The sequence below is a fragment of the Channa argus genome, chromosome 15 (assembly GCF_033026475.1).
Source record: "Channa argus isolate prfri chromosome 15, Channa argus male v1.0, whole genome shotgun sequence".
Lineage (NCBI taxonomy): Eukaryota > Metazoa > Chordata > Actinopteri > Anabantiformes > Channidae > Channa > Channa argus.
This window is the reverse complement of record NC_090211.1, coordinates 14,464,305-14,486,893: the sequence shown is the minus strand read 5'-3', so window position 1 is coordinate 14,486,893 and position 22,589 is coordinate 14,464,305. Positions and strand designations below refer to the sequence as shown.

At 39.5% G+C, this 22,589-nt stretch overlaps 1 protein-coding gene across 2 annotated transcripts in view; it reads left to right on the top strand.

The window, feature by feature from the left end:
* The window catches only part of prkcab (protein kinase C, alpha, b), a 95,439-nt gene that overhangs the window by 50,518 nt on the left and 22,332 nt on the right, over positions 1-22,589 (top strand). For both annotated transcript variants that reach the window (XM_067476303.1, XM_067476302.1), the window contains exons 4-5: positions 13,226-13,337; positions 15,103-15,231. In XM_067476303.1, coding sequence (XP_067332404.1) covers positions 13,226-13,337; positions 15,103-15,231 — 241 coding nt within the window. The remainder of the gene's footprint in view (positions 1-13,225; positions 13,338-15,102; positions 15,232-22,589) is intronic.

The window sequence follows — 22,589 nt, the reverse complement described above, 5'->3', positions numbered from 1 at the left end:
CAGCTACAGTGCATGTGATATAATCCAGGATAGACCAACCCACGCAGTTGAATGTCAGAGGTTTTACGACACATAATATCACACCGCACACAGAGAGAGACAGAGGCATCTAGTAGAGAGACAGAGGACACCAGAACATCTGTTTCCATATTTAGAGGGCACACACACACACACCTTAGTTGAGTAAAACTGAACAGCAACAGTACTAGACTACTTGCTTCTTATTACTACATTCAAATCAGTCATAAATAGTTTATTCAGTGTTAATACTAAATACTATTATATAATATATATAATATATTCTTAGTGAGTGGGACAGATTACAGATAATAGTGTTTGATGAGCCACTGACTTTGCAACTCGTGGACAATCCGCTTCTGCTGCCGAGCCACAGCTGCCCAAGCATGTATCAGCCACTCTACATTAATACTCTTCTTCTTCAAATTATGTTTTCACACCAAAAACTGTGGCTCGGTAAATGAACATGTCCTTTTGTGTAATTAATGTAAATTATTTAAGGCATTAAAAGGGTCGTAGAATTTAACTCAGGCCACATCGTGCAAAAAGGAGGCTGGTCTGTCTCAGTAGCTGGTTCATTGTAAGGATGAAGTAGGTCCTTAAGTTTCCAAGGGGTCTAAAATACGGATTTACAGTTTTATTGAAGATAGCCAGTCCCATAGAAAACCCAGTCTGGGGAGAAGCCAATCCAGGGCATAAATTAGGGACTCATGTAGCTGCAGTGACCGCTGTTCCCTCATAAGGCGTAATGGAGCTCTGAACTCCATCACATCCCAGTTTGACACATCCGATGATTGATCTCAGCTCCCTCAGAAATAACATCGCCTTAGAGTTGGAGCTACAGTGTAAATCAACTCTAAGTCATTCACTTGTTCATGTTTAGTCACGTACATAAATTTAGGTGAGCATTTTCACCTAAATTTCACTTTTTCCAAAAGGGCAATGGAGAAACTTGGTGGCTAGGGGCCCATGGTACCTCTATATGCTTCCTCCTATCTGTCATCTGCAGATCACCTGAGTTGGGTAAAGTGATCCACAATGGTATAAAATGTCTTCCTTGGAGAAGTGATGATTGCTGTTGTAGCGACCCTGAACTCACAGGACAAAGGACAATTTTTTTTTTTTTTTTACTGGTACACTATGCTCACAAATCCTCCACACACATTATTGTCACAGAAGGCTGCTGGGAAAAACAAAGTAATATCATAACATCATAATTTCAAAGTAATTACACCCTTTGTTGGGCTTTAGCTTTCTGCTTCTTTCACGTGCTTTTATTGGCTGCATGTGCATCCTGCTCTTTTTTTGGGTTTGTTTGCCTGTTGATTTCACACCACAATGCGCACATATGAATCTGCACTCCTGGTGTTCATCAACATCAAGGAGATGATTATGATCTAATCCTGCAGGTGCTGATAGTAATTTGAAGGATGTGTATAATATCTGGAGCTCAGACTCATATTACTGTCCAGTTAATCATAGTGTTTATGACAACTGTAAGACAAGTGGAAGCTAGTGTGTTAACAGATAATGAATCACAACATGGGAAAATGCAGTTGCAATGGTTTAAAATATGTCTTCATTGGAGAAGTGATGATTGCTTTTTATAATTGTTCCTTATCAACACATTACAATTACTGTCTATGTTAAGAGTGGGTGTAATTTAAGTGTCTCAAATAATTGGACGCCCTTTTTCGTAGTGTTTCCTCTTGTTGTTGTGTCCACACCTGCATTCTACACACAGCTATGAAAGTCCACCTCCTTTTCTGGTGATTATATTGTGTTCTGGTTAAATATAGTTTCCGTGTGTGTGTGTTTGTGTCTGTGAGAGAGAGAAAACCGTCACCTGGGGCCTGTCCTCCTTGGTTTCTGCGGCGATGTCGCAGTGATTAACGTGCAGGTACGTTAATAGCCATTTGTCTGGTTCTCCTGCAAGTCGAAGCTGTAATAAACACACTGGAGGTAAAATGGGGACTGCTTGCAAAGCACTATGGGAAGCCAGGTGATAGATGGCCGATAGAGGTTTTTTTGAGTTTTTCGCTTTTTTCTTAGACTTTGATGACTGTATGGTAATAGTTGCCACGCGTCCCCTAAAACTGCCCATGTGAAGATCACATTTTGTACACGTACAGCAAAACAAAATATGTAATTGTTCACGTTGAACTGAGATGTAGAGTGTCGGCCAACAAATGGAAAAATGAGAAAGAACACTTTATAGCAATTCTTAGCCAGCAATTATTCTCTGCATGTCTGCTTCTACCCTCTTTATTTTTAGCTCTACCTACTCACTAAACATCTTGTTTTTCTATCTTTCATGCATATGTTTTTATTTATTTTTTTGTTAATTCCTACATAACTGTGAAGTTATTTTTTTCTAATTGGCCACATTTGTAGTTGCCGATAAGACAGAAAAAGCAGGAAAGATGAAGTGCAGGGTGCAAGTAATGCAGTCGTTTTTTGTTACAGTCCCATCTTTAATTAGACTCAGTGGTAATGGGTTCATTGGTTTTGATTGCTTTGTCTTTATTTATTAATAAATGTTAAACTTCAGCATAGGGTGTCTGTCTTTTTCCACCTGATGCTGTAGGTTTTTTTAGCCATGACCATGATTTTTGCCGCGAGTGTTTATCATTTGGACCATGTTGATGAAGCCCAATGAACGTTCATTTTAATGGTGATCATGGTTCTTCCTTAACTTAACCAACTTGTTTTTGTACTTAAATCTAACCAAAACTTAACAACATCACAAGATCAGATTTTTTTTTGTAGGGCACATTGAATAAAAATGATATACTGCCAGTTCTGACTACTTCCTTTACTGCAGATGTTTTAAGATAAACTAAAGCATTGAGTGTGGATGAATAAAAATGCATTACATTTTACACTAGATAAACCATTTAAAAAAAAACTATTAGATTATATGAAAAAAGCATTGCCATAAAGCTGTCACAGGGCAGTTTTTCTAACCATAAGAAAAGCTGACATTCTGAAGATGGATTATTTTTAATACAAGGTTGCTGCATATTACATATACGGCTTTTAAAGATCGTTCTAATATCACATTAGAATAAAACCTAATACTGTATATTTTTCATGGTCAAAGCTTCATGGACATAAAATAAGCAGTAATGCCTACAAATATTTATTATACATGAACTTATTGACATTTATATTAAATTTACTAAAATTTAATGTAAGACTTCCTTCAAACATAAAGATAAATATTGGGACATAACGCACATTATGCAAGAGATCATACTTTAAATGTAAGACAACACAATTGCGCTTGTTTGCATACTGAACACCGCTATTTGTGTCGGCTTGGCATAGACACAGTGAAGACTCTGAGTGGGATTCTCCACCACCTCTCGACAAAGTCAACTATCAGCTCGGCCTCTCACACACACACACACACACACACACACACACACACACACACACACACACACACAACGGTTTAGCTCAATTACGGCCGAGCAAAGATGGAGCCATCGCCAGTGGTGTCCTCTAATGGAGCCTGACAACAGCAGCCATGAGACCTCCTGTCAGATGGCAGAGCACCCAGGAATTGATGATACTCTCACAGGTTGAAAGCAGCGCTTGGCCTCTGTGTGAATACAGCAACAAAGGCCTCGCTGTGGCTCGTCACAGAGAAAGGCCCACACACTTTCGCTCGCACGTGCATATAAAAAGCAGGGCTCATGTCCTAGGCAGTCTAATTAAATGCTGCGTTTGATGATAAAAGTTGGGTCATGATGAAAGGATATGTGCTGTTCAGAGGTGCAGTGTGAATGCATGGAACACTGGATCTTTCCTCTACTGTTAATTAGAGCGCGACAGGGAAGGATTAAGGAGCCGACACCTGCGTCTGCTTGGTTTGATTTCAAAATTACACTTTTAACTCTGCTGCACGTTTACTTTACTGCTACACTTTCCGCTTGTTTTTCAGATAAAGGTTTTATATAAAACACAATAGATAGATAGATAGATAACACTTCCTTTTTTTAAGTGTCTCACATTTCTGAAATCCATTAAATATATGTCTTATTTGAGGAACTCAAAAGTCAAAACAAGGTTAGGGAAGGGTTCAACATTTTCCAAATGAGTGTAGCAGAACTTTAATTTGAATTCTTTTTTTTTTTTTTTTTTATTCTTTTTTTAATCATTTTAAGTTTCTTAAAATTACTCTTACTGTAGAAATTACAGCAGTTGGTTACAGTAACATTTTACAACAACTTCTTGTTCTGTCTTTTTGCAAAGTTTCTCCACATCAACAACAGCAGCAGCAAACTAGGTCAACTGCTGAAAATCATTTGAACTTTGACAACATATATTTAGTAATAAGTACTAAAATTGTTTTTTGTATACATTACCTTTCTTTTTATGTAATTGTGTGGTTTTCAGATATTTCATTGTTACTAATGCAACCAGTGGCTCCAAGACAGCAAAGTGCATCAGCATAGGAAGTGGGAAAGTGCCTAAGAAGAAATCTGTTTTTCTTTTTAGGCAAGTGGACTTGAATGGCGTTGAGCATGAGATACCAGATACTGTTTCATCCCAGGTTCTCAAAGCTTTGAAAATCTTTTGACTATCATAGAAGTTTTTTGCTTTTTTTTTTTTTTTTTTTTTTTTTTTGCAATTATGACTCCTGTTTTATATAACAGGTAGAGACACTAATTCAGTGTTGATCTTGGATTACTTTTGCACTAAGGTTTCATTTAAAACTCTTCTGAATATGACGCCCCCAATCTCTTTCTACCCACCCACACACACACACACAAACACACACACACACCATGAGCCCCGCTTGCTTTCAAAGATAATAATTTTTCAAACAAAATTGCAACCCTGATTCAAAAAAGTGTGTAAAATGTGCATAAAAACTGAATGCGATGATTTGCAAATTTCATTAACCCATATTGTATTCACAATAGAACATAGACAACATATCAGATGATGAAACTGAGATATTTTACCATTTGATGGAAAATATTAGTTAGTTTTCACTTTGATGGCAGCAACACATATTAAAAAAGTTGGAAGAGGATGAAGTGGTGGTCGCCAGTAGTGATTCCAAGTCTCATGCTATTGTTTCCCAAATGTTGCATATTGTAGCTTTCAGTAGGATTTCAAATGCAACACTTTACTTGTTAGGGAGTATTTTTGCAGTATATTGTTCTATTAGCGTATGTAGTAATACTGTACGTCTTCCTATAACTGGAATATGGCACATGTCATAATCAAAAATCACTCTGTCACTTAATCTAGGATTTTTTTGAATATAGTTGACATTTCTCTCTGTACCTTTTCTCACTAATGAGCTCATTCATAGCCAGCCTGTGTGCGCCCGTCTGTGCATGTGTGCACACGTGGAGGAGGTGAAATATAGTATCTGCATGTATGCGAGTGTGTGATATCCTAGTGCTTTTTGATGTTTAATTCACTAACAAGACCAGAAAGGCGTAGAATCAGAGGAGGCACACAACAAATGACAGACATACAAGACATGCATTTACTGCCAAGAGAAAAACAGCCAGGCACACACCAGAAATACACACACACACACACACACACACTGTCACTTCATGCAACATTGGTGCGCTTGAACAAAGAGCAACATTGCAGTCATGCATGAAACAGTCTTCAGCCTTAAGGTTTGCTCATTAAATATCAGTGTTTAAAGTTTCCTGTTGGTATTGTCTCCTTGATTTACAGGCTATAAATCAGTCCAGTATATGCAGGTGATGGCCCATTAAACACTGAAAGGCAGCTGCAGGTGGAGAGAGAGGAAGAGAGAGGGAGAGATGTCATACTGCTAATTAAATCAGGGATGGATAGTTTATACAGTTGCCACAGGTGCCAGTTTTTCTCTTTACAGCCCACATGTGAAGATGCAGAAGAACCTAAAGACGACAAACACTGTTTCTCTGCTGAGTGAAAAGTCCCTGGGGAGACAAGGGAAGAATGACTTGACCATGAGCAGGTCACTGAGCTATTTTTAAATGAGTACTGGGCTCCGGCTTTCTTCAACTTTTAACAAGCTTTTTTCTGTTATCTGTTTCCTGCCTTCTTGGCCTCACTCCTCAAATTCATTGTGTCTGCCAGTGCTGTCTGCTGTTGATGTATCTCATGTCGGTTCTTTCCACCCTCTGTCCTTTGTCTTCTTTTCTCTCTACTGAGTCACAACTTTGTTATTGTTTTTATAAGTGTCAGAAGACAGATTAGTTTCTACAAGTGATATGATTGATTGTGTGATGCTATAATCTTTGTTTTCCTGCTGCAGCAAACATGACATTCACTTCTGCATATAATAATCTAATGTATTTGTAATAAAATTGACATAAATATTAACTGATTAATTAATTTTGTTACTAAGTGGCTGTTTTTGTTTGTTTATGTCACTTCTTTAAAGAATTTGGATCTGATGATGACATTTAGTATTTTTAAATGTAGGAATAAGACATAGACCAATTAATATAAGCAATAATCAGCTCAAAGGCTCAGTTAACCTCATTAATTATAAACGAGCTTTGCATGTATTTTGAATATTTTTTTGAAACAACAAAAATATCAGTAAAACAAGTCAAAAGCTGCAACAATTGGTCAACTGCTACAATTAATTTAACAGTTTTAGTAGTTTGTTTACAAAAATGTCCAATATTCTCGAACAACTTTTCAAATAATAAAGACGTTACCCATTTCTTTGTCCCATATGATCAAACCTTTATTATTATTGTTGTTATTATTGTTATTATTCACTCTTTTGCAACATTTTATTGACAAAATGATGGATTGATGATCACTAATGAAAATTAATTACAATGTCGTAAATATGGCTGCAAGACAACAAACTATTTTAGGATTTTCTGAAATAATTACAGGGATCAAATAGATCACCCTAAAGCCACAATTCAACAGTAGCCCGTAGACATGAATGTATGCTGACACAGTGTTTGTGTGTTTCTGTAGCACCCGCAGCTTTGACAGGTGAAGCTTCTCTGTGTGTAATTTTGTAATTCTCTGAGTTTGTCTTGTGGACACACGCCCATTCAGTTAGGCCCACAGTGGCTGTCTGGCTGACTGTGCAAAGTGTCAACTCTTGGCCTAGAGATTTGGTGTTACTTTGATGCCACGCACACGCACACGCACACGCACACGCACACACACACACACACACACACACACACACACACACACACACACACAGAAATTCTGCTGAGCCTTGTCACTGACATCCATCTCCTGATCTGTCCATGGGTCTCTGTTGGTGTTGTCCATTCTCCTTTTTGTTTTTCTTTTCAGTTCTAACTGTCACCTTTTTGTTTTCAACTGTCTCTCTACTTTCTTATTGATAATCACCTTAATCATCTCTCTGTCTGTCGTTCTCTCACTCTGCATTGCTTACACACACTTCTTTTTAAACCCGTCATTGAAAGAAAAGTGGAGTGTGTTGGCCTTCACCACCGCAGATCAGACTGCAGACAAGCTTGTTCACTGAAATCTGTGGGCAGTATGCTTGGACTAGCTTAACAACTCTAGTTGTTTTAGGTTCACACTAGCAGTAGAGAGTAACTGAGGATCTTAACAGCTAAAAACATCCCTGTGTGGTCTTTTGTTTTTCAGATGAGGAGCAGAGCTGCAGCCTTAAGGACAGGGAACATGTCATAATTTGTTGGGCTTTGAGATTTGAGATAGTTTGCTTCTCTCTTTGTAGTTGTATTTTGTTTCCATAAGTGCCTGCAGAAGCGTGCACACAGTTAATTTAATTAAGCTGCAGAGTGATTTGCTCTCTGCTTCTTTTCTTTTTGCTTATTCTCCACTGACAACTGAACAACTGTACATTTGCGAACGTACAGTTCAGTACAGTATCCCACAAGACACACACATACAGTACGATTCTTCCATGGTCTTTAAATTTAACTCAAGTTTTCGGTTTGTTGATGTTGTTAGAAAATTGAATTTCTCACAGTGTTGCCAGGGGAGCACTTTGCTCTTATCCTGTGTGTTTTGTGTAATGCATAAATAGTACCACTGACTGCTCAATAACAAAAAAAACAAGCAACAGAAAAATCAATTCAATCATCCAATCTGTTTGTTTCCTCTGAATTGTTAAGGTCGGGGTTGGTTATTAACGTTTTGGTTACTTTAAATGTGTTTTAAAACCATTATTGTATACTCAAACATTTTACTCTTGCAACATGTGCATTCCTTCTAAATATTATTCTTACACGCTGTCACCATATGCTTCTTCAGAAGGTTGCAAGACAAGATGTCCTGTCTAGTGTCTGACAACTAATACATGGGATTTAACAAACTTTCAAGTCCTTTCTCCACTTTTTTTGACCAAGTCGGCATCATGTCTGGTGTATAAATTCTGTCTGGTGTGGAATTTTTGAGCATTAGTAGCACTGTGTAAAGCAAAGGTGTCGGCAAAGCACAAAAAATGCCTCAGTAAAGTCAATGAAATAAAAAGACTGCAAGCTCGTGAACACTGATGGGAACAATACACAATTTTAAGCATTCCAAGGATCGGCCTGGAAAGTGTTTCGTGTGGAACAATTAGCATGTTTGTTTGACCCTAAGGATCGACAGTGTTTTCTTGAGAAACCCTGAATGCAAACATAACTTTGTTTGTTTATAGGACATCTCCACGGGGCAGCTTTATGTTGGGAAGATGTGCGTGATGATCCCATATTAAAGCAGCATTTTAGTGCACCCTGTGGGCAAATTGGATTTTCTTTTGCCTTTTGGTTCGGAGAGAAGCTCCGGAGAGATGCTGTGTGCCGCTTAGGGACACCTCAGTAGGCGGGATGCATCTCATCATAATCATATCAAATGAAACAAGGATGAAGATTGCAGACTGATTTTTTTTTTCCCTTTAATACATCATAAGGGGAAATTACAAATTCTGTATGTAGCCATCTGCCCAGTTTGTGAAGGTAGCTCTAAAGCGTCGCCTGTCAACCTCTCAGTTGTCTCCTACATTTTTTTATGCTGGTAATATTCAAGTAGTTATTAAACAGTGTTACCTCCAGTGGTGGCATGCCTGTCAATCCCTGACTATAATTAGCAAGATCTGCATTTGACTCATTGTCACTCTGCTCTCATCCCTGATTTCTCCTTCTGCTTGATGTAGTCCTCGTTACGCTTCACGGAGTTCAGTGGGAGCATCAACTCGCTTCACTGAAAGCTAACTTCCCTCCTGGTTTTGCCTCAGCAGCTCTGCCCTTAGTGTTGATAGTTTGTCCACTAGCATCTGTGCTCAGCTCTGCACGGAGCCCAATATTAAAATGGCTGAGGTGATTTTTGATACTGGCTAAAATGCAAAGTTTTAAAGCTGATTGTAAATCTAGGTTTTACATGTGGTACAGCACTCTTCACTGGTTAGATGGTTGCCTTTAATGTATTTTATAAGCACTTTAAACTTTAGGTTTAAACTGATTTTTTTAACTGAAAAATCTGCATTTAACTGAACTAGAAAAACCTTCTCCAGTCTTCTCACAGCTCCCAGGCCTTTCACACATATATGCAATACTGCTCGTGGATCCAAATAGTTACGGAAAGATAATTTCACAATCAAAGGCCTCAGTGATTCTTGATAAATTTTTGAAAACATTAGAAAACATTTCAAAACACCATCATGACAGCTTCACAACATCAGGCCTCTGACTCTGCTGGAAGGAATCTACCACTGTGTGTTTGCTTGACCAAACGTTTTAATGTGACAGCGTGGGCCACAGTGAAAGCTGCCAAGTGTTCTGCCTCTTCAAGTGTTTGCACATTTATTATTATGCATATTATTATGTTTAATACATAATCAAAACCAAGAGAGAAACAGGCGAGTCCACACTGTGTTTAAGGAGACAAAACGCATGTATGAAGGTTCAACTCTGTGTATGCGCAGTAAAGTGAGACCAGATTATCCCTATTTAATACTGGACAATACTGGACTGTTTTGCAAGTAATTCTAGTTTTTCTGCGTTTTCATTTTGGAGAAGGTACTTTGTTGTATTATTGTTTTTGTATCTCCCAATCTTAAAATGCTTTGGGAACAAGCAGTGCAACAGATATTTTGGGTCAGAAGAGGAGAAAGACAGAAAGAGTTATGTGTGTGTGCCTAAGTCAGTTTTGGTTGAAGGGTGCATGTGTGCTTTTCTGCATGTTTGCACCAACACTAGGCTCTGAAATTGCCTAAACTCTGGAATAACAGGATGCACACTTAGATTCACTCACATGCAGGAGCCCAGGGTGCTGGACAGATTATGTCTTCACACTCTGTCCTGCCTCTTTTGTCTCTCTGATACGCGCTGCACTGAGTAAACTGCTCAGGAAGACACCGGGAAGAGTGGCACAGGGTAAAAAAGAGAGAAGGGAAACTCTGCTATCAAAGCAAGAACAGCCAGGCCTCACTGGGCAGAGACACAAAGACAGAGCTGGGACGGGGATGAGGAAGTCCCACCAATAAAGTCAAAGAAGAAGAAAGAAACAGAGAGCTGGAAGATCTTCTCTGTTGCTGCCTGAGTCCCTGGTGTCAGCGAGGCTTTTTTAAGAGTGAGATGGAAACATGGATTGTAGAAGGAGGGAGACCCAGGAGAGAAAACCCGGGACACAGGCTGCATGACCACTACACCATCTGTTTGGTTTTTTTTCCCTCTTAACAATAGCTTCTAGCAAAAGCCAGAGGAAATGAGCAGAAATAGCCAAGCTCACTAAAATGATGCTAATTAGACTTCTCCGGGACCCTTGCACCACTGAGCCAGTCTCCTGCCAAATCGCACTCACCCAGCACCCAGCAGCTCCCTCCTCTATCAGGCTTTTCCTCCATGTCTTCTCACTGTCCTTCTTCTGTCATCATGTTTTTGCTTGATTTAGCATGTTTGTGTTTGTGGAAAAAGGCCCCTTTTGAACAATGTGGGCCCACTTACTCAGTCCGTTGCCCGTGTAATTACGCATGCTCTCATTCTGACACATTTCAGCATGGTGGAGGCGATGCCGGTGGGGGTTTAATCCAACCTCTATTGTGGGGCTTTAATTGTAGAAATGATCTAACCACAACCATGACAATACTGATTGGAAAATATTTGACTTCAAGTATTTGAACAGTTTCACAATGGATTTGAAATTGAACAAGATGTGCTCAAAGCTCCCAAATGTTGGGAGAGTTGGTTGCTTATCTGTTCCATGGCCAAAGAACACACTGGTGAACTTTAAGGGCATCAAAAGGCTGGGAGCCATGGAAAACAACTGTGATGGATGAGAGAATTCTTTCCCTAGTAAAGAAAAACAATTCACAGAAGTTGTCAAGATTATAAGCACATTTGTGTCAATGTGAACAATATGCAGAAACATTAAATACAAGAGTAAATACAAAGGGTTCACAGGTAAACCATGTGCAAAGCTCCTGACCAGATTAGAGTTTGACAAAAGATCATTTTTAAAAGAGCCTATAAAACGACAACACTTGGCCAGATGCGACCAAAACATGGGAAGAAAAGAGTTTGGTGAGAGTCTGAAGCCACCACCTTAACTGTGAAGCATCGTGGAGGTAATGTTAGTGTGAGCATGTTTCCTGCCAAGTGTACATGTAACAGGTTAAATTGCAGGACCCGGGAGTCAAACAGGGGACATAGCGAAAACTTGACATGCCTCTGGCAGAACAACCCAAAAAAGAGCAGGAAGTGAAGACAGGTGCATTTAAAAGCTGGCAGAGGACCTTGCGATGTCCACAGGTTCCAAACTTCAGGTTGTCACTGGCAGCAAAGGCAGTGAAACCAACTACTAAAAGTGAGAAAATTATAATTGTTTGTTCAAATATTTGGGGGCCAAAAAAATTAGAGGTCTATGCATGAAAAAAAAAAAAAAGAAAGAAAGAAAAGTCGCTGTAATTCCTAAACAGTTCATATAATTTTTTACTTATTTTATATATTTCTTGTTAATTTGAAAAAAGCTGACAGTCTACACTTTAAGCAAACATTATTTCTTTCATTTCAAATCCACTGTGGTGGTGTACAGAGCCAAGTTGATGAAAACTGTGTCTCTGCTGAAGTACTTACTGTATGAACCTTAACTGTATGAATCCAACAAGTGAAACTTGGCGATGCAGGAAAACAATAACTGATCCCACTGCAAATTCTCCAACCATATGCCCAGAAAACATTACAATACTTTTTTATAATATCACCCAGTTCCTACTGTCCTGCATCTTTTCTTGGAAACTTAGAGTGTCAATCCCCAAATTCTAATTAGCTTGATTTTTACTAAGCCGCATTTCCAGATGTTCTGGCCAAGATAGACAGTTGCTCAGTTACGCTGCCGGCACCTCAGTGTGTATTTGTGACTTTGTCACATTCTCACGCACTGATAACAGGCTGACATTTCCTCTGCATATTTTACTGTCTTTCTTTCTTTCTGTCAGCAAAAAGCCACAACACAACGGAAATAAATGCCCGTCACTTTTTAGTGTAACCCGGAACTGTCATAGCAATGTTTCCAGGGGACACTAAAAAGTGATGGACATTTAGAGTTGTAAATGTATTTTTAGTTGCTCCCGGAGCCATTCCCACTGTGTTGTGGCTTTTACTGCGCTTTTCTCTTTTTTTTCCTCAAAATGCGGTGCTCTGAGCTCTCAGGGCCACCTTACATTACAGTTAAGCGTTGTTTGGTTTCCAAATGTGGCAGGAAAATGTATCTGCTTGCATGGTCTTTGCAGTCATTTATTACATTAATCAGATCGACACATCATTGTCAGCATCATGTATCCTCTGCATGCTGTGAGTTTGATTCGCGATCAGCCGATGCAAAAAGAGAATAAGGGAGCTAAAACAATGGTGAACAAGTTCTTTAGACATTAAGGATCTGAGATAGCCAGAAAGTCATTGAGACCTAAGGAAGGAGTTTTGCAAATAAGTGTTGAGATTGAGAGCCATGAAGGATATGCAGAACTGAGTTTGTTATTATATGTTATATGCTCAAATACAAATGTCCTGAATGAATCACCCATTTAACAGAGGAAGCTGCCTCTCTAATACAAACATACTGTTAATAATAATAATAATAATAATAATAATAGTAAAGCTTAAAGGATAAGTTTAAAACTTGCATTCTCACCTCCACACAAGTGGCCAGTCCAACTTTAATACCTTTTTTGAAAACCTTTTAAGAGTTTTATGATATTTTACAATTTTTTGCATTTCTCTTTGCTGTGTAGGATCCTAGAAGCAAGCACAAGTTCAAGATCCACTCGTATGGCAGTCCAACTTTCTGCGACCACTGTGGCTCACTGCTGTACGGGCTCATCCACCAAGGAATGAAATGTGACAGTAAGTACACACCCTGCCTGTCTGCATGTATGTGCGTGCATTCGTGTGTGTGCGCGCATGCTCACCTGTGTCAAATATGCTGTGCTGGTTTCCTCACGCTGACCCTAATGAGAGCAGATGGGAATAGACTGCTACTGTACTACACTCAGCCATATCTGCAGCCTGGGCAGTTTCCACCATCCCACCCTGCCACGTCCTCTCTGTGTTCCCATTCTTTCCACCCACTCTCATCTATCCACTCTTCCCTTCTTTCTCGGTGTGTATAACCCCATCCTGCACTGCATTTTTCTCCTTTTACTCATCCTTTTTCTCTTAATTCTTTTTTCTACCCTCTTTACTTAATTGTTTTTCTAGTATTCCCACTACCTTTAGCCTTTTTTCCTTCTACATCATGTCTTTACTTTCTTTTTATGTGTTTTTCTTCTCCTTTATATCCCCACTGTACCTCCCCAGTGCCCTTTTCCTTCCCGTCTCCACATCTCCATCCATCAACCTCACTCCCTCTCTCCCCTTTTACTGTGTCCATTTATCTGTGGGTCTCTGGTGGTGGCCCCATCACAGATGGTAATGGGAGCACAGCAGAACAAATTGATACAGTGAGCCCATCTCTATTACAAGCTGTTTCCCCATCTCTTATCTGTTCTTGTCTCCTCCCAGCATGTCAGCCCAACAATTCTGCTGGGTGGAGGGTTTGAGAGAGCAGGAGAGATGGATGGTTGGCTAGCAGAGAAGAGAAAGAGAGAGGGCAGAAACTACAGAGGGGTGGGAAAGGCAAAGGAATTTAGAGAGAAAGTTAGAGGTCAGTGAGTGACAGAAGGGGAAATGAGGAGGAAGAGGAGAACAAATGTTCTCACTTCCCTGTGGTCTCTCAACTGCTTGCCAAAATGTGTGTGCAAATGCATATTAGAGCACAATAAAAAGTCCCAAGAAAAAGAATTCAATGGAACATTTGAGCAAGGTTAAGGGGTAATTAAGGGGTTTGTTTCAAGTCAACACGTTTGCTTCCTGAAATACAGGATCTTTACTGAACCTAGAAATTACTTTTCCATTGTGGTTTCTCTGCCTCCTGCATCTACACCAAGTACGGCTCCTGCTTTAATTGTATGTAGAGTTGAGTCCATCTGTTTTCCACATTTGCAAATCATTACTAAACACAAAGTAATTGAGGCTCATGATTTACAGGTATTTGGGTGCTGGAGGAAAAGTCAAGAAATATAAATCTGATAAAAGTTCTGACAATATTTGACATAGCCATCCCAATTTGACTCATATTGACCTTGCCATCCCTGGACCTTTACAACTAACATTGCTAGAAATTAAATCAATTGCAGTTAAGGCTGGTATAGATTTTACTTTAGTGCAAAGTGACATAAAATGGAAATGATCCAAAAATTTTGTTCAGTGCTCACTCTTTGTCCGCAGTTGTTGAGCTCTTTGTAGAAGAATCCTTTCCAGTTTTTCCCCAACTCCACCAAACTGACTCTTGAAGCAGAACTCTTTTCTTCAAAAGCAGAGGATTTTCCACCCATGTTGCATGAACCTCAGTAAATCCTGCAAACGGTGTAATAAGCCACACATATTTTAACTTGCCCCTTTTTCATATGCATGATTCACACTCAAATATATATGCAATAAGGTAAGATGGACATTTCCCTGTCAGCCTGAGGAGTTTGACAATAACACACACTAGTCATGGTGTGCAAAACTTTATTAAAAAGTCCTCTACAGATGAACTCAACACTCTGTACGTTCTGTCTCCCTCTAGCCTGTGACATGAACGTACACAAGGCGTGTGTGGTTAACGTGCCAAGCCTGTGTGGGACAGACCACAAGGAGCGTCGAGGTCGCCTCTTTCTCAAGATTGAAGTCGGCGTTGACAGGCTACACGTCACAGGTTGGTTTTAGTCTTTGTTCGTGAATGGATGTGGCTGCATGTTTAACTCAGAGGGCCTCAACTTGTGTTACGAGCAAGTGGCTCCCTGATGTGACTGTGACAGTTTAATTTTTAGACCATTGAACCAAATCTCTGGGTTTATTCATACAGTATTTCTAATTAAGGTTATTTAAGTGACTATTTAAGTTGCAGGTCTATCTTCATAGATCTGCTCAGAAAAACATTTGTTTTCCCACTGAATGGGACTAAAGCCTGTACTAACTCTTTCAGAACTGAGAAATATAAAAAATATTTCTGTATATATATGTGTGATTATTTTGTATAAATTAATACAATTAGGAGGCACACAGCTACTGCATGGGGGAAACACAGCTTTTGCTAAATTGTGCATTTGATTAGGAAGGGTGCGTCTACAGCCCTGCCCGGGTCCAACAAGTCCTCAGGGACAATCCTGAGCTGTGAAGTGACATAGTAGCCAGGTGCTCGTTTTAAAGGACTCTGCTTTAAAACTATCAAAGGAGAGGAGATCAGAGTGAACGTAACTCCACATATAGTACAGGAAATCAAACCTTTTTCAATCGCTAACTAATGAAAAAAAAAAAAAACTAAACCCGATGATGACTCCATCTGTGTCAGCACAAAAATTAAGTCAAAGCTGCCTTCACAACCTGTGAGTTTGCATGTGTGGGCCCCCGGGTGTGTATTTTCAACACCACCAAATTATACTGTCAGTCAAGTGCAGCACCTGGAGTCGAGAACTCTCGAGTGTTAAAACCCATTTGGCAGGGAGAGAAATGACTGCTGAGTGACTTCCACAACCTCTCACTCTGACACACACACACACACACACACACACACACACATACACACACACACACACAGCTAGACCGTGCCGGTCAGGGAGTAATATTGGTGAGGCCAATAAAATAAAAGTCAGTGGGGATCAACCAGGAATAAACTGCAGCTACAACAGGAACAGAATAGCAGATATGATTGATTTGGAAATATATTGCTTTCATAAAAATGTGCTCTTTTGTTTACAGTTTTTTTTTTTTTTTAGATTGAGCAACAGAGATCAGTACTCACTGCACTCTTAAATCATTTGTTCCGTCCAGCTCTTTTGTGAGTTTGCTGATGAATGTGGTCTGATCCACTACAAAACACTCAGTTATATGTCGTTTGATGCCCTTATTTGTGACTGTCAGTGAGTTTGATTGGGAGTGTGTGAGGATGACGACCGTCATAACGAGGCGATGACGACAGAGGTGATCTCGTCGACATGGTTACCTCAGTCTTGTCAGAGTAGACTAAGTGGCAGGAGCTGAGACTGAACTGATAGAGTTGGAGAGAAGGCTGTTGCTATGTTAAATCAATGTGCTTTCTGCATCCCGCCCCGTGTTGTCCTTGATTTTTTATGCATACACACACTAAAACACCCACCCGTGTTCCAGTGTTTATCAGAGTGTTGCTGCCATTTCACACTGTGTCAACTTAAAGGAACATGTGACAGTATGTGCTGCACCACCTTCTCCTGGCATATGCTGTGGTTGATTTATATAAAAAAAATACAAACTCAGGACGTCATGTATCAGACATGTGTGTTTTACTTTCATTTTCCTTTCTCTAAGTAGCCAGACACTTAAGTAATCTAATTACTGTATATCTGCATATATGTCATAAGTTATTTTGCTCTTCTACGGTGGATTACAGTATTTTAAAAGCGTGGCTTACTTATTTTAATTGTATAGTGACGAAGAACACTACTTTTGTTTTTTCTGTGTGAGTGTGTGATATGTCTGAGCAGACTGACAGATCAAAACTGGAAAACAAACACTGGAGCTCCTTTTAAAAAACCTAATTAAAATAAAGGAACTGGCAGAAAGTTATATATTTCTACTTCTGTGGGTTAGTTTCAGTCTTGAGCTGATTTTAGGTGAGTTTGATCTAAAAACAATGAGGTACACCCCACTTTAGAAGATAAGATAAGTCATGATAGGGTATAGTGTATTGTCCCCATTGGGGAATGTGTCCTGGACACAAGTGGTGCACAAAGTTACAGCACACAAGAAAACATACACACAGCCTCATGTACACATGGTAAATAATAAATGGCCACTTATAAAGCGCTACAGTGTTGCTTCACACATACACTCACACACCGATGGCGATGTCTGCCATGCAAGGTTCTCACCTGACCCACCATCTTGCCCAAGGACACTTTGACACGTAGCCAGCACTGGGGATCGAACCCCAGTGGTCCGTGGACAGCTGCTCCTATACATAGCCCTGTCCTCATAAATACTAAGGAGTAAACGTAAAAAAAATAACTTGAGAGGCAATGAATAAGCTGTGTTTATAGATTTACAAACAAAAAAAAAACAAGTATTTGGTAAATACTTAAAGCTATGATGTGCGAACAAACAGAGCAAGAAGAACATGGCAGAAATCAGATCTCTTCAAGTCACTTACTGTGATTCCAGACCAGCTTTAAAGCCGACAGTGACCAGGTTACTTAAGTGCATGTAAAAGCTTTCACTTAATCCTTCAAAATAAAAGCGCCTGCCTTTTTAATAAAATAATGGAATCAATAATAACACAGGAAATATTAGAAAGTAAAAACAGCCCATTATTTAAGTGTATGTGGCAAATACTAGATGTTAGATGCCAACGGTCATTTTGTGCAGAAAATCTAATTTCCTATATGATCAGGTGGAAATAGAGGGAGAAAGTTCTTCGTTCTTTGTTTATGCAAAAAGTCTTAATTTCAGGGATCAAGATAAGATTGAAAGAGAACAAAATGTAAAATATTGAAATGTTGTTTGTGTTGAGACTTAAAATCGGGGCTGTGATTGACAGGTTTTATGAAGAAGAAAGGAAAAACTAAGACAAGATCAATACTAAGAAGAACCCAGGAGGGAGAGAAGGCAGAGGAGGCTCTGCAGTGTTTGTAGGTTTTTTTTTTCTCTTATGTAATGGCAGCGGTCTGAACAGTGAAGCCTCAGCTTGTTCACCGACTCCCCTCTGGCTCAGACAGACAAGTGGCAGGGCCTCTGTGGTTCACTGCACTGATGTGAACTTGATTAAATCTTTCCAGCCAAGAAAACAGACACATCTCTCAGGCTTTCTCTGTCTGTAACCCCCCCCCCCTTCCAATATTGACATTTCCTGTTATCTTCTACTTAATACTTGTTCAACAAGACATCAGCAACTATCTTTTTTTGTCTTTTCCAACAAGCCACAATCTTGACTTATTCTTTTTCTTTCCTTCCCTTCTTTTTCTGTTCTCCATTTTATTTCCCTTTACCTTTCTTTCTCTCCTTGTACCTCTTTTAGCAAAACTGACCTAAATAACCTGTGGACATGAGCAGATGTTTATTCTGGAATTTTAAGGAAAGGCAAACTTGCAAACAATCTCCCTCCATAACCACACACCAATACACACACACACACACACGGGGCATCTGAGGATCGGCCCCACACAGCGGTTTACTCAGGGCGACATTTCCTACTCTTGACATGCTTGCCTCGAGTTTAAAGCAGTTGAACAAGAATTTTTCCTGCACTGACACAACACATAGCTCCATCAGTCCCATAGGACGAACAAAGTCTTACTATCTGAGGCGACTGTGGCTCCTCCAGTCACTTGTCGAAGTGTCCTTGAGCAAGAAACTTAACCACAAATTAGTTGATTCTGTCAAGTGTTGGCCAGCTGTGAGTGCAATGGGTGAATGAGAAGCATTGTAAAGCTCTTTGGATACCAGTTAAATAGAAAAGTGCAGAGCATTTACCATATTAAACTTTTTAATCTGAGAGGCTTTGCAGAAAATCAAAATTTTTATCTTTGTGTATCTGTTGTTGTGGTTGCTTCTCTTAAAGAATAGACAAAGACATAGAGAGTCTCGTATTTTCAAAACAGTATAACCATATATCATATATATTCAGTATATAAGCTAATAATAAAATTTTTTAACCCTATAATGAAGTTGTAATCTTAAAATATATTTGTCAACATATAGTAAATAAAAGCAAAATTATTTAAATCACATCTTTATGTTAACAAACTATTTATCAAAAGTCAATTTCCACTGTTCCTGGCTCTTATGAGCCGTTTTAGCCTATTCCAGCTGTCACAGCATGAGAGGCGGAGTACACCCTGGACAGACACACCCATTCTCGCCTATGGGCAATTTATAGACACCATTTAACCTAACACGCATGTCTTTAGACTTTGGGAAGAAAGCAGGTTACCCAGAGGAAACCCACCTAAACACCGTGACAACAAGCAAACTCCTCACAGAAAGGCCAGGTCACAGGTGGAAAGCAACCCAATTATTGTAAGAGCAGAGCAGCATCCACAGTGAAGAAAAACTACACAGTGTATGTTATAGTTGTGTACTATTCTACTTGACCTGCAAGCCTACAAAAATCATGAACTAGTGTATCTAATGAAATGAGTATTGCTGCATAACTAAGCTGCTTGTCAGAGAGTTAGCCCACCATGCTAACTGTTGTCTCACAGCTGGAAGGTCCTCAGTTTGAATCCACTGGGTGACTACTGCCTTTCTGGGTGGAGATTGCATGTTTTCCCTGTACTTGCATGGGTTTCCATTCACAGTCCAAAGATGTGCATTTTAGGTTAATTGGTGACTTGACTTGACTGTAGGTGTGAACATGAGTGTGAATAATTGTCTCTCTGTGTTAACCCTGAAATAAACTGGCAACCTGTTCAGGGTGAACCTTGCCTTTCTTCCAATGACGGCCCAGTGACAGCCTGTTTTAGCTGAGACTGAATAAGATAAGAAATTAAAGATGATTGATGGAGGATTTTGGAGAGGTTAACAAAAGCAGATGTCATGTTTTTAAATGCTGGGTAACTACAGATTTGGCCTGTGAAGAAATCAGAAGCTGTGTTTGGATTTTTTTGCTGAGGACAATATATGAGGAGATAAACATTTAAACAATGAACCACTTTCAAAAACTAAATGCCAGGGTTGATCGCACCTCTGCTGAAGAGACAGGTTTTGTTTTGATATGCTTTGTATTTTTTTTCTGTATATTTTCTGCTGTTTGTTGTCAACCTGATATGTTAGGCCTTATTTCAATGCTTCTTATTGAAAAGGCAGTAGGCCTGAATTCTCAATGAATTTTTGTTTTGAAGCAGTGTGGGTGTACAAAACCCAAAGCACTGCTCATGCCTCACTAAAGAATATGGTTTTCTTCTAAAGCCTGGCCTTAGTTGAAATTCTTAAAAATCATAACAGAAATAGAAATATAAGTTCACTTTGATTTTCCTGCTCCCTCCACTGTGTGTGATGTCTGCATTCAGATCCCTGACACCACACAGCAGGATCCATCCAGCTCCCATTTGTACTTGCAGCCTCTTACCCCCAGATTATCAGGCATTCATTGGTGCACATGGCATTGTTATGCAACAACACATTTGAATTTCAAAGCCTTTTCATGAGATTACACAGTCAGCCCACCGCAACCCTACACGCACCCGCCCCGGGATCAAAATTCTATGTCATTTTTAGCTGTGGCATATTTTGTTAAGAATACACATTCACTTTAGTTTAGTTACAGGAGATCATGGTAGTATGAGAATTGTCTTGTGTTGCATGTGCTTTGTCTGTTTTGAATTGTATTGAAGAAAGCTGTTCAAGTATGCAGAATCAAGTTTACAGTAAGTTCCTTTTGTAGACCATCATTGCGTGTTAAGTAATATCTAGCTGCATTATGTGCAGGGAATAACATTTAGCACTTGAGAGAAATGATCTCAGATGTAAGATGATAAATAAACCTTTTTCGTACAAGTATAACTTGAACTTTGTCATTCATTATCTCTGAACTACAAAGGATTGAGGCTGTAAAAGACTAATTGCCATCGCACTTTAATATCGAGCTGCGTTGGTACTTTTCTAAATGCTGTTGATAGTTACAGAGTGGATAAAATAGCTTTCCTTCTTTTGTAATGCATGTTTGCATGCATGTAATAGTACATTTAATTAAGCTAACATAAACAAAGTATATTGTATGTTTGACTTTTGTGCCAGTATATAATTTGTTTTACAAAATAAAGTTATAAAGAAAATGAACAATTAGAATGGCAGGCACACACACTCTAATTTTATTGGTAACAACCTTATAAGTAGCGAGGAGGGGAGGATACAGAAGGCAAGCAGCTCTTGTTGCTTAGATACAACGACAGCAGAGATGGTCCTTGATCACTGCTGATGGTGTGTGTGTGTGTGTGTGTGTGTGTGTGTGTGTGTGTGTGTCCTTTCACTGATATAATGCCTTTCCAAATCCATTACACTCACCATCAAAACTAAATGCCTAACTGCCAATTAAATAACCTATAGTATTTAAAGTTGACTGTGATGGTGTCTAAATAGAATAACCCAATTAAAAAGGGAAGGTTTAAAAGTTTACTGAAAAAATAAGTAAGATGAATGTAGGTGATCACCATGCTGAACCGGGATCAGGGAAGACAAGTTAGTAACAGATCTGTGCAATACAGGTGGGAAGAGAGAAAGCGCTTACACTGGATAACTTGTAGTCAGTTTACAGTGAGTAGAAGTAGGAACTGTAGGCAATGGATGGCATCCGGCAGTTTAAGGAAGAGGGGAACCGACGAGCAGGGGAGAGGGAACAGAACCAAAACAAACAACACGGTCCAAAAATCCAAAATCCATTTCACAGTCCGAAGTGGCAGAAACAATGAGAGAGATCCAAGGATGCAGAAAACAAAAAGCACAGAGCAGAGGTATCCAATGGGAGCAGACAAAGGCAGGGCCGTGAAACAGAGCCAGGGTAGAAAACCCGAAAGGCCGAATATGAGTCTCACAATACCAGTCAGGGGGCAGAAGCAAAACAGGGCAGGTCCAAGAATACAATATGGGAACTGCTGTAGAGCCAACACACATTGATCAGACAATCTGCCAAGGAGACAGTGAATCTGGGCTGCTTAAATAGAGAGTGGAGAAACAGGTGAAAGCAATTACATTGATGATGGTGCACTCACTGCAGAGGGGTGAGAACAGGAAGAGGCGATTTCACAATAAAAGTATAGAAACGGAAGTGAAGCTGGGAACCTGTGACACTGACCTCTAGCTTTACTGCATCTGCTCGTGTACTGTACTGTATAAATGTAAACATATATGAAGACAATGAGGAGGAAGGATATTGACTAGCCTCCAGGTGCTAGGATCTGGTCTTCACAGCCGCCTTCCTGATCACACAAACACATACACTGCAAGACTAATTACAACAATCACAAGTATTGCTGATAATGTGGGGTAATAAAGTTTTAAAGTGCCTCAGAGGAATGTCTCCAACATCAAGGTCTGTTGCAGCTC